The 20,089-nt window shown below is 37.6% G+C and overlaps 1 protein-coding gene across 1 annotated transcript in view; it reads right to left on the bottom strand.

Annotated features, from left to right (window-relative positions):
• The window catches only part of LOC144227345 (ovostatin homolog 2-like), a 49,493-nt gene that overhangs the window by 13,601 nt on the left and 15,803 nt on the right, over positions 1-20,089 (bottom strand). Inside the window, exons 10-23 of the mRNA XM_077758960.1 lie at positions 18,519-18,628; positions 18,035-18,193; positions 16,670-16,897; positions 15,829-15,883; positions 14,995-15,140; positions 14,233-14,382; positions 10,489-10,659; positions 9,573-9,717; positions 8,680-8,785; positions 7,651-7,879; positions 6,941-7,074; positions 4,252-4,366; positions 3,504-3,555; positions 2,671-2,754 (exon numbers count right to left, since the gene is read on the bottom strand). Of these exons, the coding sequence (XP_077615086.1) occupies positions 2,671-2,754; positions 3,504-3,555; positions 4,252-4,366; positions 6,941-7,074; positions 7,651-7,879; positions 8,680-8,785; positions 9,573-9,717; positions 10,489-10,659; positions 14,233-14,382; positions 14,995-15,140; positions 15,829-15,883; positions 16,670-16,897; positions 18,035-18,193; positions 18,519-18,628 (1,884 nt within the window). The remainder of the gene's footprint in view (positions 1-2,670; positions 2,755-3,503; positions 3,556-4,251; positions 4,367-6,940; positions 7,075-7,650; positions 7,880-8,679; positions 8,786-9,572; positions 9,718-10,488; positions 10,660-14,232; positions 14,383-14,994; positions 15,141-15,828; positions 15,884-16,669; positions 16,898-18,034; positions 18,194-18,518; positions 18,629-20,089) is intronic.

The raw sequence follows: 20,089 nt of genomic DNA, 5'->3' as shown, positions 1-20,089 counted from the left end.
AAGACACACAGTGGAAGTAGGAAATATTTAAAATTACGTTGTAATTTTTAAATGTTTATTTTTGAGAAAGAGAGAGACAGAATGTAAGCAGAGAGAGAAGGAGACAAAGAATCCTAAGCAGACTCTTGGTTCTGAGCTGTCAATACAGAGTCTGACACCAGGCTCAAACACATAAACCCTGAGATCACGACCTGAGCCAAAGCCAGATGCCCAACCAACTGAGTCACCTCGGTGCTCCTAAAATTGCTTTTTTTTTTTTTTAATGTTTTATTTATTTCTAGGAGAGAGAGAGAGAGAGACAGCGTGAGCAGGGGACGGTCAGAGAGAGAGGGAGTCACAGACTGAAACTGGCTCCAGGCTCTGAGCTGGCAGTCAGCACAGAGCCCGACGCGGGGCTGGAACCCACGAACCGCAAGATCATGACCTAAGCGAAAGTTGGACGCTCAACCGACTAAGCCACCCAGGCGCCCCCTAAAATTGCTTTTTAAAGGTGGAAAAAAGGAAAGTTTTCATGAGGTAATTCTAAAGAGGAGATAGGCACAGAAGGTGAAGTTAAAGGAGTTTCTGGTATACAAAATATGTCTTTTTTGTTTAGATGTTTATTTATTTTTGAGAGAGGGAGAGGGAAGGCCTGAGAGAGAGGGAGACAGAGAATCCCAAGCAGGCTTCTCATTGTCAGTCCAGAGTCTGACGCGAGGCTCAAACTCACAAACTCCAAGATCATGAGTTCGAGAACTGAGCCAAAACCAAGAGTTGGATGCTTAAGCGACTGAACCACCCAGGTGCCCCAAGGTATGCAAAATATTTCTGAAAATCTCATTACCAGAGAGAGGGGGACGTTAGAAAAGTGTGTCTTTGCTTATTTGCTTGTTAGTGTTTTGAGAAACTGAGCCTATGAATTGTAACTGTAATCCATCCCTCCCACAAAAGTGGAGGAAAAGAAAAGTTAGAATGTTAGAAAAAAAAAGTTTGCCTTTTGTAAAATAGATTTCCTGTTACTGAGGAAGTTCTCAGCATCTTTGCCAAGCGAAGTTTATGCTGATTCTTCAAAGGGGAAATATATTGTATAAATATATACAATATTTCCTATTACTGAGCTATAATAGAAGCCTTTGTTTTCTAAATGCCAGTTATCACCCAGCAGAACAAGTGTTCCCTAAGGGCATAAATTTGAGAATGGAACCCTCTTGCACTGTCAGTAAGAATGCAAGCTGGAGCAGCCACACTGGGAAATAGTATGGTGGTTTCTCAAAAAGTTGAAAAGAGAACAACCGCACAAGCCAGCAATTGCATTGCTAGGTATTTATCCAAAGGAGACAAAAATACAGATTTGAAGGGGCACACGCACCCCAATGTTTATAGCAGCACTATCAACAATAGCCAAAGTATGGAAAGAGCCTCAATGTCCATTGACTGATGAATGGATAAAGAGGATGTGGTATATAGATATGCAACGGAATATTACTGGGCCATCAAAAAGAATAAAATACTGCCTTTTGCAATGATATGGATGGAGCTAGAGTGTATTATGCTAAGCAAACTATGTCAGCCAGAGAAAGACAAATATCATATGAGTTCACTCACATGTGAAATTTGGGGGGGGGGGAAGGATGAACAATATGGGAAGGGAAGAGAGAGAGAGAGGAAAGCAAACCATAAAAGACTCTTTTTTTTAAAGTTTTTTTAAAAATGTCTATTTATTTTTGAGAGAGAGACACACACACAGAGTACAAGTGGGGAAGGGGCAGAGGGAGAGGGAGACACAGAATCTGAAGCAGGGTCCAGGCTCTGAGCTGTTAGCACAGAGCCTAATGTGGGGTTCAAACTCACAGACTGGGAGATTATGATCTGAGCCCAGTGAGACGCTCAGCCAATTGAGGCACCCAGGAGACTCTTAATGATAGAGAAAAACTGAGGGCTGATGGACAGAGGTCGAGGGGGAATGGGCTACGTGGGTGGTGGGTACTAAGGAGGGCACTTATGAGGAGCACTGAGTGTTATATGTAAGTGATGAATCACTACATTCTACTCCTCTGAAACCAATATTACACTGTGTGTTAACTAAGCANTATCTCAGTGTGGTTTTTATTTGTATTTCCCTGATGAGGAGGGATGCTGAACATCGTTTCATGTGCCTGTTGGCCATCTGGATGTCCTCTTTGGAGAAGTGTCTGTTCATATCTTCAACTAAGCAGAAATCTTTAGTTAAAGCTAAATTAAATTTTTTTTTTAATGTTTACTTATTTTGAGAGAGGGAGACAGAGAGACAGAATACAAGAGGGAGAGGGGTAGAGGAAGAGGAAGAAACAGAATTGGAAGCAGGCTCCAGGCTCTGAGCTGTCAGCACAGAGCCCAATGTGGGGCTTGAACCCATGAATTGTGACAGCATAACCTGAGCTTATGCCCAGTTGACTGAGCCAACCAGATGCCCCTTAACTAACTAGAATTTAAATAAAAAATTTGGAAGGAAAAAAAAAAGAAAATGGTACCATTCTGCTTTCAGATTCCCCATGGAAATAAGCATAGAGAACGACTTTCAACAATCCTTTCCTCCAGCTAATAGTTTACAGAAATCTCTCCATTATGTGATATTAAGGCTTTTTTTTAAAAAAAGATCACCTCAATCAAAACTTTCAAATCATTGTGAAAGACAAGTTTTAACCAACTCACCCACAACAGTGAAAAAGGCCCTGGCGGATCCTTCTACTACATTGTTTGGCAAGTCCAAGATGATCTGCTTGGAGACTTTGGTCCCTAGAAAGAAAATATTGACGAAAAAGACAGTGTGATAACTTTCTTTCATAGACAATAGCAGCAGATATGTTGGACAAACATATTAGGAAATCGATTCCATTATTGACTTTTCTTTTGCAAGTGGCTTATTAGAAAAGATGAAATTGAGATCTCTGAGCTAGTTTAGAATAATAATATATTCAGAGAATGGTGTGTGTGTGTGTGTGTGTGTGTGTGTGTGATAATGGCCCTTAGTTTCCATTAGTAGAGTGCCTTAACTTCTTATGTGTGGAAAAACTCCTGATTCTGACATATAAAACAGTGCATACAGAAAGAAGGTAAAGTTTGGAGACTCCCACTAACATCAGACCATCATCAACAAGATGGCCACAAAGCAGGCCACTGAGCGGCAGTGATGTATCTATGGGTTACTTTATCCCAATCCCAGATCTTCCTCTGTCTACCCCTGTGCCCCAAATCATAGGGCCAGAAGAGCTAAAAAATATGTAAGATGGGAAAATAGGCTGAGGCAGATCAGTGTCATAGGTGAACTGACAAAAATAATTCTCCTAAATATGCTTTTTGTTAGCCAAAATTGTACAATGAAGATAGGACATGAATTAAAGTAATCCCCCATTAAGTACTTAAAATGAAATCATGGAAATTACTCAGTATGGCCAGCAGAACTGATATATAAGCAAAGAAAATAACTTGACCCTGTTGACAAATTTTCTTTGGGATTAATTTGATCACCTAAGATATTCTCTTACCTTGTGTACAGATAAGGAAACTTTGAGTCATTTCTTTTTCAATACCTTCAGGCTGTCAAAGAGTAAACAAAGACAAGCACAAAGGAATGAGTCTGGGTGTAGGAAGGTGTAGGAAATGTAATTCAGGATCAGCTCAGGTAGGCATGGCTAGCCCATGTTTGTCCCTGGGAGATGATCCATTCATTGCGCCCTTCTGCTTAAATTTGGAAGTCACTGTACAATACCAAGATCTACTTTAGGCCTTGTGTCCCCATTGTTTGAAAAGAGATAACTTTGATGTCACTGTGGGACACTGTTGACCCCCCTGATCCTGTCTAGCATCTTCAATAGACAAATGACAGTGTTTTGTGGAGTAGGACCAAGACATGAGGTGAGAATTATCTACTGACCGTGTTAATTCTTTTTGAAGATGATGGCGTCTACACAAGAGTGTGGGACAAGTAGATTTGTCTCAGATTTGAGAGTCAGTTAACAAAAGGGAAGGGGAAAGCAACAGATCTACAGGAAACATGAGTCAGGAGCAAGCAAGACATCAGCAAGCCTGTTTCAAGTATGAGGCTTTACTAACCTGGGTCAGATATTAATTAGAGAAAGGCTGAATGTTCCTGCTGCTTTAATTAATCTAAAGTGATAGGTTTTGTGTCAAAAGTCACTATACTCAATTAATTAAATATAGTCAAGAAGAATGCCTTCTCATATTTAACCTATTTCTTATCTGGAAGAGTTTGATAGTGTTGCATGCACATACCTCCACCAATAGACTTTTGACCACAGTATCTTTCCAGTTTAGATTCCGCTGTTCAGTTGCACCTTTGGGGCAGGTACTACTTTGTCTGGACTCTGCAACTACAGTGATATTCACTCTACCTGGAAAACATTCCTGAATATAAGTTAAATTGACCACTGGCCTCTTCTGGAATGGGAAATGATTAGCATCTGTGAACCACATCTTGAATTGGATGAACTGAATACACACTATCATCATATTTGTGCTTAGACCAAAATAGTTTGTTCTCTCTCCTGCCTGAAGATAATTTGATGTGCTCTGTTTTAGCTGTTTCAAGATTCCTTATATTAAATAAATGATTCCTTGCTTAAAAAAACAAAACAAAAAAACAAAACAAAAAGAATCAGACCTAAATACAAACCACCTCATGGTTGCCAGAGGGAAAGAGGTGGTGGGGTGATGGGCAAAATGGGGGAAGGAGAGTGGGAGATACAGGCTTCCGGTTATGGAATGAATAAGTCATGGGAATAAAAGACGCACCATGGGGAATATAGTCCATGACATCGTAGTAGCCTTGTATGCTGACAGATGTTGGCTACACTTGGGGTGAGTATAGCATAACCTATAGAGATGTTGAATCACTAAGTTACACACTTGAAAGTAATGTAACATAGTGTGCCAACTCTACTCAGATAAAAAAAAATTAAAAACCAACCTAACACAAATAAATGATTCATTTATGTAACTAAAAAGTAAAACATTGTAAGGAAAAATAATAATTTGCAAAGCTAACAGAGCAAATTCCTTAACAATCAATTGTTTATAAAGGTTACATAGGGGCGCCTGGGTGGCTTAGTCTGTTAAGCGTCCGACTTTCGCTTAGGTCATGATCTCGCGGTTCGTGGGTTCGAGCCCCGCGTCGGGCTCTGTGCTGACTGCCAGCTCAGAGCCTGGAGCCTGTTTCGGAGTCTGTGTCTCCCTCTCTCTCTGACCCTCCCCTGCTCACACTGTCTCTCTCTCTCTCTCTCTCCTAGAAATAAATAAAACAATATTAAAAAAAAAAGGTTACATATACCAATATGGGGACAGAACATCAAATAACCAGGGTTCCTAACGGTTCCCAAGTTTGTACAAACAAAAATAGTAAAATATGACAGTGGCATGGGCATTGGGTTTAAATCAGTACTAGCAGCGAATCCATTGTTTTTAACTCCCTGTGAATCATAGGTCATGTCATTGAAACTGATCTTCAGTTTCATTACTGGTAAAAATGAGAAGATTGAAAGACATAATTCTTTTGGTTTGCTATTACTGGATGTCTATATAAAAATATATATAACCAATTACTGTCCTTGTTTTTACTTGTTGCTGTATTTCGTTTTGTTTGTTTCTTTTTAAGAAAGACTTTGATTCTTCATTCTTAGAACTGTGTCCTCCACTTAATGCCATAGAACTTGCCATTAAAAATGTCATACAGTATTCAATTCAATTGCCAGGGTAAGATTTTTGAAGACTTAACGTAATCAGAAAAATTGGGAAACAAAATCTCACAGGGAAAGCTAGTTAGATTTAGTTAGTAGTTTTAGTCAGACCAACATCACAGGTGATCCAAAATGATCTCAGAAATAAACTCTTTGCTGCCTGAAATAAATACAATGAAGATGGGACATGAAACAAAGGAAATTTTAATGACAATTTTTTATGTATGTGATAATGAGTATCTTGGATCTACCACATCTAGCATTTTGCTTACTAGACTATTTTGAACTTTCCCTTCCCTTGTATTTTCAACAAGATACTTCCAAATTTATTTTTCTATATTGCAGATAATACACGCATGAAGAAAATACTCTTCTCAGTGTCTGATCTCCATCCAAGTGCTGTTTTTGGTGTCTCATGATATATTTAGCAAATTTGCAAATCCTGGCAACCATCATGATTGAGGAGTAATTTTGGTATAGGTGACACTTGACCATGATGACAGATGAAGGAGCAAGCTATAAGTGAAGGACCTGGGCAACATTAATGAAAACATAACCTCCTTTTGGGATATGACATATGGATTTGATAGATCATAAAAACTGGCATTTATATTGTATTTCATTTATGTTATGCTTTTATACAAATGAATTGTACAAGCATTAGCAAACTGGAAAATGGATGATGCAAATAGGATTTTTAATTGAAAATTTACAAAAACAAAGGGCACTTGGGTGACTCAGTCAGTTAAGCGTCTGACTTCAGCTCAGGTTATGATCTCACGGTTCATGGGTTTGAGCCTCACATGGGGTTCTGTGCTGACAGCTTCTGGATTCTGCTTTAGATTCTCTGTGTGTGTGTCTCTCTCTACCCCTCCCCTGCTATGCTCTCTCTCTAAAAAATAAATAAACATTGAAATTTTTTAAAAGAAAATTTACAAAAAGGAGACTTACAAAATGAGAGGGAGAAAATTATGTGTGATTAGAAGATTTCAGGAAAATAAATGAAGGCAATAAAAATAGACTGGGTTTTCCCTATTTCACCTATCCTGGGTATCATGATGAGACCTGAATAATGTATAGAATTGTTGAATCACTATATTGTACACCTGAAACTAATATAACACTGTGTGTTAACTATACTGGCATACTGGAATTAAAAGTAAAAAAAAAAAAATAAGTTAAAAAACAAAAGGGCTGGTTTTCTATGAGGGATTGGCATACCCACAGACTTACCCAATGTCTTAGGTAGAATAGTCCAGACATATGTTTTCTTCTCTCCTCCTTGGATAATCTCACTGCCATTGTTTTTAGGGGTGCTGCTAGTTGCCTGAAAATTCTGAGATGATTCCAGCTGAACAGAAATCTGAAAAAAACAGGCAAGCAGTGAGGGTGTTATTCTAAACACTCTGTTGTTACTACTCTTCTCCCCATCTTGACAAAATTAACTATTTTGTTAGCAAAAATAAAAGATACCAAATTACTTCTCACAAGAAAATTAATATGGTAGAACGTATATCGCTATGAAATGACATTCTCAAAGCAGTATTCATATCATTACTGTGAATTAAAGCAACTATTCATTTAAAGCAACTGTTTAGTTTTAAAGTTTTTAAATGGTTGTTTTTAAATTTTGAGACAGAGAGAGAGAGAGACAACCAAGCAGAGCATGATCACGGAGCCCAATATGGGGCTCCATCTCACGACTAGGAGATCACAGTCTGAGCCAATATCAAACAGTCCATTGCTCAACAGACCGAGCCATCCAGGCTCCCCTAAAGCAAATGTTTTTGCCTGAGGAATATGGAAACAGGTCTTATAGCTTTATAGTACCATTTTGGATTTGAGAATAAAGAGAATATGGCAACAGTCAAGGAAAAAATATGGAGCGATCTTTTTGGCCTTGTTAGATTTTGTCTCCAGATCAAAGAGAATAACTTACCTCGACACATGTACTCAGGTAGCTGAAGACATTGACAATCAAATCAGATTGTTCATTTCGAACAACTGAAAAGGGCAAAGTCATTTCAACAAAAAAAGGTTGGGAGATTTCCAGAGTGGCTGTCGATGAAATGCCAAATCCAGCCTCACCATTCACACAGAAGCCATCTGCCTGCCACTGGGTTATAGTATCAGGGATGAGGAAGGACAGATTTGCTGAACCTGAGGAACTAAGGAGAGATCATTGATAAAATGCAGTCCTTGTCTAAACAAGGAAGCTAAATTTAGTCCAGAGCAAGCAAAGCCATATTAACTGAAGGTTAAAAGTAAGTTAAAATGTTTAGACAGGCCATTAGATAACAATCTTGAGAGTGGCATTTTAATCAAATTTCTCTTTTAAAATGTCACATTTGTTTAAACACTGCATTCTTTTTTAAAAAATTGAGAGTACTCATTTTAACTGGCAATGAGAAATTTCAAATGAAATCTGGCTATGTGTAGCAACATGGATGGAACTTGAGGGTGTTATGTTGAGCGAAATAAGTCAGGCAGAGGAGGACAAATACCTTATGTTTGCATGTATAGGAGGATTAGGAGGAACTTAACAGAGGACCATGGCAGAGAAGAAGGGGGGAAATAGTGGGGGAGAGGGAGAGAGGCAAACCATGAGAGACTCTTGAATGCTGAAAACAAACTGAGGACTTATGGGTGTGGGGGGGAGGGGAAGGGGAGTGATGGGCATGGAGGAGGGCACTTGTGGGGATGAGCACTGGGTGTTATATGGAAACTAACTTGACAAACTATTTGTAAAAAAAAAAAAATTGAGGCAGCTTACATCTGCCTGCTTGAGATTAATAAATGAGGAACAATGCTAGAGAAAAAAATAAAATACGTGGTCAGTATATACAAATGAATGATAGTCTCTATCTTACGAATACAGTACTGCTTTATATGGCCAACGGTAAAGTTTAAGAAATAATAACAAAAAGAAAATAGAAATAGACATAGGAAAGAAAACTAAAAAACTCACTTGACGCTGACAAGGTCCCATATCCATGTCTCTGGAAAGTTTGTTCTTACCGTTTCTATTATAGCCTGTTCTACATAGTCAAAATTCTCCTTCATGCCTCCACCAGCTAAAAGACAAGAGAAATGCTTTATTTGGAGAGAAGAAAGGTATGTGTTTGAATGACACACAGCTAAAAGCTATGTCATTCATCACATGTGCTTAACGTGAAGCAAAATAGGGCTTTGTTGAGGGATTTGTGGGTGTTCTTACAGTGTTTTCAGACCTGGAATTTGGCTTTGATTTTAGTCCTATTCTGATGATTGTGTTTCATTTTGCTTTCCAGACTAAATTTCTATTTTGAACATCTGTCTGATTACCTAAGGCGATGGCTAATTTTTGTGTTTACAGCCCTTCCGATAGAAAACAGAGTAGTATTTGAACACATGTCTCTGATGCCAGCTTTTTGGCTATCTGGGAATCAAAATCCCCTCTGCCTTGAACCCTGTGTATTGTGGTTTACACGTAATAAAGGTATAAGGGCCCCAGAAGGACACCTAATTCTCCTGTAACATGCTCACTTATAATGACTGTCTTCCCAGATTACTACACATTGCCTGCTCTTAAACACGTCTGATATTGTGTTCTACCAATAAAAATAAACTTCCTGTTACATCTGAAGCTAATTTTTCCTTTTAACAACAACAACAACAACAACAACAAAACCCAAACCCCAAACCAAAAACCATTTCCAGCCTGCCTTATCCCATTTTATTCAATTGTAGCATGTCTAGTTGTAGCCAAAAACATGGCTTGTTTCACACACAAATTCCAATTTTTATAGTTTTATCACAAATACAACCAATTCCACAAATTCTTTTAACCATCTCTGAGACACAAAATTCTAGATGACCCACCTCCAATTCTAGATGGGGCACTGTACATTGGTGCATATCTTTCTGAGTCCAGATACAGTGGCCCAGGGAATGGCATTCTTTCCTCCACTGAACATACTTCCGGTTTCCGGTAATGAAGATTGGTAAAGACTTTCAGACCCATAGCCTTCAAAGAAACAAACAACAAAGGAAAGGTGTGCATTTCTTTCACGCAAAACCTAATAAAGACCTATTGACTATATATTATAGTGATAAATAGATGATAAATACAGGTTTCCTCTCCTAGCAAGGGTCTGGGATTTTAGTAGTCAAGTCGCCTCTATTTGATGTATGGAAAGCCTTTAATGTGGAAAAAAAATTATAAGCATTATGATTTATCTAGCATTTATGTGCTAGGATTCTGCTAAGTATTTAAAGTCATTCTCCATTTAATGCAAAGGGAAAAATACTTATGAGATACGTACTATCATTACCCTAATTCACATTAAACAGACACACACAAATAAATATACACACATGCAATGCCCAGTCCCTTGGAGACTTAAAGTCTGTCCAGCCCCTTTTTTTCTATGCCTTCTGACTTCAGTTACAGAGAATTCAGCATTATCTAATTGATGGAGCCTGGACTATATTTTAGCTTCTTGATTTGATAACCTGTGCATAACAGTTATTGCAATAAATTGAGGACTGTCTCATTACTTCGAACATAAAGTTTCTAATTTCACTGCTGTTTATTTCTTTTTAACAAAAGAGAGAAAGAATCAACAAAAATTAATATCTTTTTATAAGATAATTTCTGAGCAATCTTTAAACAGATTACTGACACCCATCTCCAAGAATAGGAAGAAAGCTACACATTTAAAGACACAGGTAGGCATTATGAATACCAAAATTAAAATTGAGATGAAATAGTTTTTAAGATCTTAAGTGATCTTACCCTGAGGATATGATAGATATCTCCATCCCCGTAGTTGCTCACAGGTATATAATACAAACCATTGTAGAATATATCCTTCTGAGTAATGCAAGAGTCAAACTTGCCATCATCAAGGTTGAGACCATGATAGAAATAACCATACAGTTCTACATTTGGAAGCAGATTGTACACCTATGAGAGAAATCATATGGGTCCCAATGTTTTGAAGCTTCCTTTTATTTTTACAAAATTGGCAAATATTTCAAATACATTTTTGTTCCAGAATCATCTGTTCTTTATTTTAAGAACATAGCCATAATATTTAATCCAACACTTTCGAGTCAACTCATCCTTCCAGAAGAGGGAAACTTCAATTTTGTATTAGGTGGTCAGGGTCATGTTCATAAAGTTTTCAGCATTGGTCCAGGATTTAGGATAGCATGTGAGATAGCATTCTCCACTCCTTTTTCCATCAGCATCAACACTTTTTGTTAAACAAATAGCATTTCATGAAAATAACTGGAAAAGACATACTTTATCTATGAATACTATCCATGGACATATTAAGAACTGGAAAAAGTTAATTCCATACCAAAACTTCCATGAGATAAAAGAGAAAATGAAAATCAGAACATTTCAGCTGATGCAACTGGTCTGCTAAAGTGACTAACTGAATAAATAAACAGCCATACCAAAACACTTCATATAAATCAAATATTCTTTTTAAAAATTTTGTTTTAATATTTATTCATTTTTGAGAGAGAGACACAGAGCATGAGTGAGGGAGGGGCAGAGGGAGGGGGAGACACAGAATCTGAAGCAGGCTCCAGACTCTGAGTTGTCAGCACGGAACTTGATGTGGGGCTCGAACTCTCAAACTATAAGATCATGACCTAAGCTGAAGTCAGACACTTAAATGACTGAGCCACCCATGTGTCTCTGAATTGTGAATTATTAATTTGAAGTTATCAACGTTTGAGAAATAAATATTCCTGCATCCACAAGTAAAGAGGAAGAGGGAGAATTAGAAAATCATGTTTTAACTCTCGTACCAAAATTGGTTCTGGCTAAAACTATCAATGGGTGCTAACTCCAAGGAAATTCTGATGAGGAGCAGGATGTACAAATAGTATTAATAAGCACAAATTGCTTATTAGTTTAAGGAACAAAAGAGCCAATGGAGGTATACGGAAACACCTTTCTCAGGTGATCAAAATTACCATCACCAATGATGGGCATTTGGATCTTTTGTACCTTGAAAAACATACAATATCTTTTATGCAATATTCTAGACAGAGATGCATAATCTTGACCCACTCATGAGAAACATCAGACAAACTTCAAGTGAAGAACATTCCATTTAAAAAAATACTTAGCTTATGTTGTTCAAAAATGTCAATTTCATTAGAGACATAGAACGATTCTGTTCCAGGTGAAAGGAAACTAAAGAAACATGACTACCAAATGCAATATGTGATTCTGCCCTTGATCTTGCACTAAATTAGGAAAAATATGTGGTAAAGATGACAACTGACAAAACTTAAACATAGCTGGCAGATTAGATCCAAAGTATTGAAACAATGTTCAATATCCTAAATTTGATAACTGTATTGTAGTCGTGCAGGAGAATATCCTTGCTCTTAGGAAATGAATGCTGATATATTAAGGAATAACATAACACGAAGTATTCAACCCACTATGAATGGTTTAGAAAAAATTTTTTGAAATTCTATGTACATATGTGAGTGTGTGTGTGACAGAGAGAGAGAGAGAGAGACAGAGAGAGAAAGAGAGAGAAAGAAAAGCAAGAGAAAGAATGAGAAAGAGAAAACAGATGTGGTAAAACGTTAAAAACTGGTGAATCTGGGTAAGAGTGAATGAGAGTTCTCTGTATAATCCTTACATCTTTTAACATTACTTAAAACTAAAAATGAAACCTACATAACATAATATTAAAAGTACTACAAACTNTGTTATGTGGAAACTAATTTGACAATAAACTATTTGTAAAAAATAAAAATAAAAATAAATAAAAATAAAACACATCTTTTGTCATGTCAAAAAAAAAGTACTACAAACTTAATGTGAATGGTAATATTTCTCTTTTATATAACACTGCTTGATATACACTATTAATATGGCTATAATAAACTAGGGCAACCTCCTTTGGCTCTGATATCATATTCTGATTCACTTGTATCTTCTGGTCTGGTGAAATGCTTCTGGAATTTCTATTGGTGGATCGTTGATGGTTTTTCCTCAAGGTGGTTTTTCTACGATCTTGCTACCTCCAGTTGTAGGAAAAGTGAGTAGAGATGATTTACTCTGGCTCCATGAAATTCTTAGAAGAAAAGTATATAGATTTTCCAAATTTACAGGTAAGTTTATCCTTTATTTGTTGATAGTTTTCTAACTGACTCTGAAATCAGTTAGAAGTTTTTTAGCTCCAGGGTATCTGGGTAGCTCAGTCCATTAGGCATCTGACTCTTGATTTCAGCTCAGGTCATGATCTCGTGGTTCTTGAGTTTGAAAGCCCTGCATTGGGCTCTGCACTGACAGTGTGGAGCCTGTTTGGGAGTCTCCCTCTGTCTCTTTCTGCCCATTCCTCCCCTCTCCTATTCAAAAGAAATAAACTTTAAAAAAAAGAAGTTTGTTAGCTCCAATAAGAAATTTAAATGTATTTAACTTTTACATTGGTGAAAAATATATAGTTTATGTCATGATTAATTGTCAGACCATTAAGTCATTAATTTTTATAGTTTACTTGAAGCTGGATGTACTATAAATTGCTAAAAGCAGAATACTAAGTCGTGTTTTTCAATGAGATCTCATTTGTAAAATATATATGCCTTCAGAAAAGAGGTTTAAAAATTACATCAGAAATGTTCATATCTGTACAACAATAAAAGTCCATTTTGTGAAATAAAAAAAATTTCTTCATGTTAAGATTATGAATGATTTTAAAGATTTCCTTCTTTATGCCTTTGTGTATTTTGCACATTTTCTGTAGTACACAGGTGCTGTGGTCTGAATTTGTGTGTTGAATTCCTAATGTCCAGTGTGATGGAATTATGAGGTAGAGCCTTTGGGGGGTGATGTGGTCATCAGTGTGGAGTGGGTAGAGAATAAATGACATTAATTCCTTTATCAAAGATACCCGAGAATATGTCCCTTTTTCCTTCCTCTGTGTGAGGATCCAAGGAATCTGCAAACCAGAAGAGGGGCCTTACCTGACCAGGCCAGCTCCCTGATGTCAGAATCTCAACCTCCAGGACTGTGAGAAATAGTTTTGTTGTTTATAAGCTATCTAGTTTGGGGTAGTTTTTGTAGGAGTTCAAATAGGTTAAGACAATAAGTAGAATTTTAATAAGAAGGAAGCATTTTAATTATTAAACTAGTTATAAATAGGATCATACATTTCAATATTTATATGGCCCTGTGCTAAAAAAAAAAATAGAGGGAAAAATATCCAACAGTCATTCATGGAAACTATTTTGATGTGAAATTCTAGCACTGCTGGGCTGGAAAGGCTTATGAAAATATACGGTCTGTTAACAGATAATAGACAACGTTAGACTATATCCAAGCATGTCCTTCAACACAGAGATTTACCTCTAGGTTTGAAGACAAAGTGTATAATCCATGAGAGAACAAAGGAAGAAACTATTTGATATTCTTCACATGTTTCATCTCAGATAAAAAAAAAAGCCAAAAGGGACGGGGTCTGGATGAAAATGAGGAATGGGAGGAAATCAGAGAGCTTACACTTTCAGCTGACAGCTGTTGTTCTGATTTGAGGAGAAGAACGCTTTTATCCACAGCCCGGAGAGCGCAGAATGAGTCAGGGGCTGCTTGAAGGTACAGATTGGTGTTGGAGCCAGGGAGCCCCTGCTCCTCTGAGAACTTCATGCTAACCTAAAGTGGAGGAAGAAAAGGAGAGTGAGATACTTTTAAAGATAATTTGAAGAAACAAATTTGAAATAATTTGAATTCGTCCCAAATAATTTGAATAAGTTCAGTCTTTTCCAAATAAGCCTTTATAGATTTCTGTACCTATTACTGTCCTTAACCATTCCCACCCTTAACTGTCCTTACAGGGTCATCTCCTTGGCCATCCCCCTCTCATCTTGGACTGGCATTGCTACCAAAAGTTATTCATTCTGCTTGGTGAGTCTCTCATCTTTAATTTTTTTAAATGTTTTTTCTCTTGAGACAGACCGCAAGTGAGGGAGGGGTAGAGAGAGGGAGACACAAAATCCCAAGCAGGCTCCAGGCTCCATGCTGTCAGCACAGAGCTCAACACGGGACTCGAACTCACCAACTGTGAGATCATGACCTGAGCTGAAGTGGGACGCTTAACCGATGGAGCCACCCAGGCACCCTCTACATTAGTTTTAATTATCTCAACACTTACTGTGTGACCACCATGTAAAGGTGACAGTAGTCCTGTAAGACCTGTAAGAAGGAGACAGCGGTGCTGCCGCGTTCCTCTCTCTCAGGACAGGCAAGAAGTAGAAGAAACATCACCTTGTTTTTAAAGCACTTGTCGACCTGGAATTTGGCACTGTCAGCCACAATTTCTCCACTGGGGTGAAGGGTGTAGACAAGCATGACAGCCACAGGAGCCAAATCAGCACTGACGTCGATCGGGAATGAGAAGCTTCCATTCCAGGCTGTGTAAAAGGAGATGTCATTAACTTTGGTGCCAACACTTTCCTGGCTCACTGGCTACACTTAGATAAAAGAGAATGGCTGATGGATAGGAAGAGCAAATTGGGCTTTATTTTAAAGGCAAACCAGTTAAATAATGGGAACTATGTATACGGATAAAAAAAGACTGCGTAATTTAGGCAATAACAATATTTGGGTGATACCACTTTTATGTAAAGTGCTTGACAACCTGGTGACAATGGAAACAAGTTGAAATCTCTTTCTCAGAAGTATTTTGGAAGATTATCCTGGATCATACTATTGCTTTCCACCCACTAATGTTAACATTAAGTATTCTTCCATGGGACGCCTGGATGGCTCAGTTGGTTAAGCGTCCGACTTCGGCTCAGGTCATGATCTCACGGTTTGTGGGTTTGAGCCCTGTGTCGGACTCTGTGCTAACAGCTCAGAGCCTGGAGCTTCTTTCAGATTCTGTATCTCCCTCTCTCTTACCCTCCCCTGCTCACTTTCTCCCTCTCTCTCTCTCTCTCTCAGAAACAAATAAAACATTAAAAAAATTAGAACAAACGAATAAAAAAACATTAAGTGCTCTTCCCAACCTCTTGACTCTATCCCTCTATAACATTTCCTTAGAAGGAAAGAAAATTGAAGGCAGAGCACCTCGTAAAAAAATGGATGTATTATGTATACCTTTGTTTCTGATTTCCTTTTGTCCGCTGAGGAAGATTGCTCCTTTTACCATCACCTGGGCAGAACACGGGAAACACAATGTGTAACATCACACTATTTATTAGATCTGAAAAATTGATAATGATGGTCTGATGATACCTCTATTCTAAAGATATGGTAGCTTCTAGGAACAAATGTAAAACATACACTCTGCACCAGTCGGAAAAGAACACAGAAATTGATGACGATTCATTGAAAGCTTAATGGGTGCTATAAACTTGGTAAATAATATGCGATTCACTGTGCAAGGGAGTGTACAAAGCCCTGAGCTATTTAGACTGTCTGGCTTCAAGGATGCCAGGTCATTTCACTTCTTATCGCTGTTGCCTTATGTGTAAACTGAGGATAATCCATCCGGCTGAAAAGTCTAAATTTTTTTTTTCCTATGCCTCATAAGAACAAAATGGGTAAGTATGGGGACAGAACCAAATGGACTCATTCCTTTTACTGCTTATCAAAAACAGCCTTCCACTTTCCTCTCCTATATCTGCCTAATGTTGTACTTTCACAAAGGATCATGGAGCCCTGATATGAATTATAACTGAATGCTTAAAAGAGTGGCCTCCAAATAACAAGTTTTTCAACCTTAGGGAAATTGACATTGCCTTATTGCCTTGGATCTTTTTATGTATTCATTTACTTGTTTCTGTGTTTGTTTTGTAACAGATCCAATAGTAGTCAGAGCCAAGTGAGACGGTTTGCTCACTCAGATATCGTGACATGATTGACACACCCATTCCACGCCACCCTGTGCTAAGCAGACAATTAGACACAACCAAACGATCCATCAACGGAGACTTACCAAATAAAAAAAGTTGATATTTGAATCTTCCCGATATGCTTCCCTGTTTAGGGTGTAATGCACAGTAACTGTTTTCTGTTGATTGCATCCAAGCTGTTTTGGTTCAGGATCAATCTTCAGGAAGCTGTTAGTTCGGGAGTAAAAGCGTGAAACTGAGAAATGAGCATCTACATACTCAGGCATTAACCAGCTAGGAGGATAGCAGCTCTTAGGTCGGATATAAGTGGCCTAAAAGGAAAAAGAAAGGAAAAGATCTTAGAACTATAAAGACTTAAAAAATATTTTTCTTTTTTTACATTTATTTATTTTTGAGAGACAGAGCACAAGTGGGGGCAGGATAGAGAGGGAGACACTGACTTCAAAGCAGACTTCAGGCTCCACGCTGTCAGCACAGAGCCCAGTGCGGGGCTCGAACTCAGAAACTGTGAGATCATGACCTGAGCCAAAGTTGGACGCTCAACTGACTGAGCTATCCAGGCGCCCCGAACTATGAAGACTTTCAAGGACAGGGATTATTCCAGAATGGAAGGCTTCTTCTCCCTTCACAGCAGAGAGGAATCTTAGTTTGTGGCTGACGTTTCAAATATCAAATTATTGGGAGTAAAATAATCATTACGGTTTCTTCTTCTTGTGCATAGAAAACATGACCATAATTTTAAGTATATGTTATTAGGCCTATACTAGTTTATTTTTACTTTGTAACTGAACTCAGAGAATAGTCTTACACCCTCTCTTTCAGCTGTATTTGAACATGGATGAATTGTTTAACTCCAAAATCTGTTTAAGAAGCAGAAAAATAGAAAATCATAGTATTTCCCTTATCCATGCATCAAATAATCAAAGGAGAAAAAAAGGCCAAATCACCTTCATGAATTATCTTTTGTTTCTCAGAGGAAAATATTGGATGTTACCGACTTTATAACAACTGAACCAGGCTATTATCTCATTCTCTTGAGTAAATATTTCTACATATTATTTAATGAACAAGCAGACATATAAAATACCCTAAATTTTACAACTTTGTTAAAATATATATATATATTTAAAAATTTTTTTAATGCTTTGATTTATTTTGGAGAGGGTGAGAGACAGAATGTGAGTGGTGGAGGGGCAGAGAGAGAAGGAGACATAGAATCCAAGCAGGCTCCAGGCTCTGAGCTGGCAGCACAGAGCCTGACATGGGGCTCCAACCCAGGAACTGCGAGATCATGGTCTGAGCCCAAGTTGGACGCTGAACTGACTGAGCCACCCAGGTGCCCTTAAAATATGTTCTTAATACAAATGATCTTTTAAGAGATTCCTAATGTTCGTAACACCTAACACTCAAATACTTCGTGGGATTTCATCTACTTTTTGGTGTCTTACTTTGAGGTTGAACTCTGGATCGAATACATCTGAAGTGTCAATGGAAAACAGAGCTTCCCCATTCTCGTCTGTGGTGTAGTTTCCTATAAATCTGTTATTGAGCTCCAACTGCAATAGCTTGTTCACCATCGGTACATTATTAGGTCCAGAAAATTTAAGCTGTACATAAAATATAGGCATTAATTTTTAAAGCTCAAAACATCACATTTCTATAGAAGAATTTTCTATTTATAAATTTGATCACTTATTTGTAAATTTATTAAATCCCAATAGACAGAAAAATTTTCTAGTGAAAAGATACGTAAAATGGAAACAGCTCTCATTCTATCGATCACTTTCTTTCCCGGTGGGACTTTCATCTATCAAATGCAGTAAGGCTACAAATGTATTCTAAATGTAGGAAAAAGATGTCCAGAAATTTTCAAAGGGCAATCCATGATCCAAGAAAATGAAATGAGAATATGTCTTTTTAAGTCAAACCTACAGTTCCAAAATAAGGAATTCCTCTTCTGTAGAAAGGGTCCATATTCTCAAAGCTCACACTCCCAAGCAGTTGAGTGAGAAAAATAGAAGACTTTTCAGTGATCTGCACACCTGTAAGAAATAAAAAAAAAATACTGTGAGGGAGGATGAATTGTTTGATCCAGAATCTCAAAAGAGCAAATAGCTTACGGGGTATGTGCAAACTTCTATACACAGAATTACATTCTTGTTCTACATTGAATGGGAAGCGTGGGGGCACCTGAATGGCTCCATTGGTTGAGTGTCTGACTTCAGCTCAGGTCACAATCTCACAGTTCGTGGGTTTGAGCCCCGCATCAGGCTCTGTGCAGTCAGTTCAAAGCCTGGAGCCAGCTTCAGATTCTATGTCTCCGTTTCTCTCTGCCCCTCCCCGACTCATGCTCTCTCTCTCTGTCTCTCAAAAATAAATAAACATTAAAAAAAAAAAGGGGAAGTGTGGATGTTTTGGAGTATGTTCCAGAATACTCTGTATCTATCTGGCTATAGCATACATCAAACTGAATAACATATTTAATATAAAAATATTTGGATCAGAAGCAGGAGAAAATACTTTTAGTGTCCTTCTTCTGACCATTCCACTCAGTCTGGCTTGTAATTCCTTATATGGCTGAGAATGTCATAGACATCTCTTGAGAGATGTCTCTCCCTTCCTTTAAATCTTTCTTTGGCCTATTAAGGAAATGATGCTTTTGGACTTTTACCAGATATGAAAAAGTATCTGAAAACAAGGTAAATAGGAATGCATTGTGGCATCAACAAAGCACATGATAAGCAGAGACAAACATACCTGGCTAAGTTACAATGTGACAAATATCCATGAGGAATGCCCTCATACTATTGATCAAGTACATTTATAAAAAACACTTTATAAATGATATGATCTTAATCACTTTTAAGTTAACAAGAAATAATTAGCAATTGAATCTGGCTTCCTCCACCCTAAATTAAATTCCCCTTTCCTCTCTTTTTCATTCTTTTAACAATGATTTATTGAGCACTCACTATGTGCAAGCTTGTCAATATCTCATTGCTATTTTATACTCACAAATGTCTCCATTTGTATTCAATCAGAGGTTGACAAAATTCTGTGAAGTTTAGTTATTATTCTACGCTTGTGGACCACAAGCTACTCAACTTTGTTATTTTAGCTCTTGAGCGAGGTAAATGAATGTGGTTGTGTTCTGATAAACTTGACATAAATAAGCATGGAGCTGGGTTTGACATTCTGGATGTAGATTGTGAACTCTTATATTAAATCAAAGACGAGTTGGTTATCACTGATTTACACAAAGTTAAAAAGAGTACATATTTATTAGTGTAACTCTGCTAGTTCAGAAGAAATCTCCTCTGTCTGACTAATGCAGGCACAGAAGTAGATATAAACATGTAATATTTACGTAATAAATGTATTTTAAATATTATGAGGAACATCTTTTTCAAAAGCAAGCTTCAAGTTGACTTATTGGTAAATGTACTCCACTTTACTATGTTGAGCAATTATTGATCTCTATGTGGTGAGTTATGCTAACTTGA

This window comes from Crocuta crocuta, unplaced genomic scaffold (assembly GCF_008692635.1).
Source record: "Crocuta crocuta isolate KB4526 unplaced genomic scaffold, BGI_CrCroc_1.0 scaffold72, whole genome shotgun sequence".
Lineage (NCBI taxonomy): Eukaryota > Metazoa > Chordata > Mammalia > Carnivora > Hyaenidae > Crocuta > Crocuta crocuta.
The sequence above is the reverse complement of the archived record's forward strand: the minus strand, read 5'-3'. Positions and strand labels throughout refer to the sequence as shown.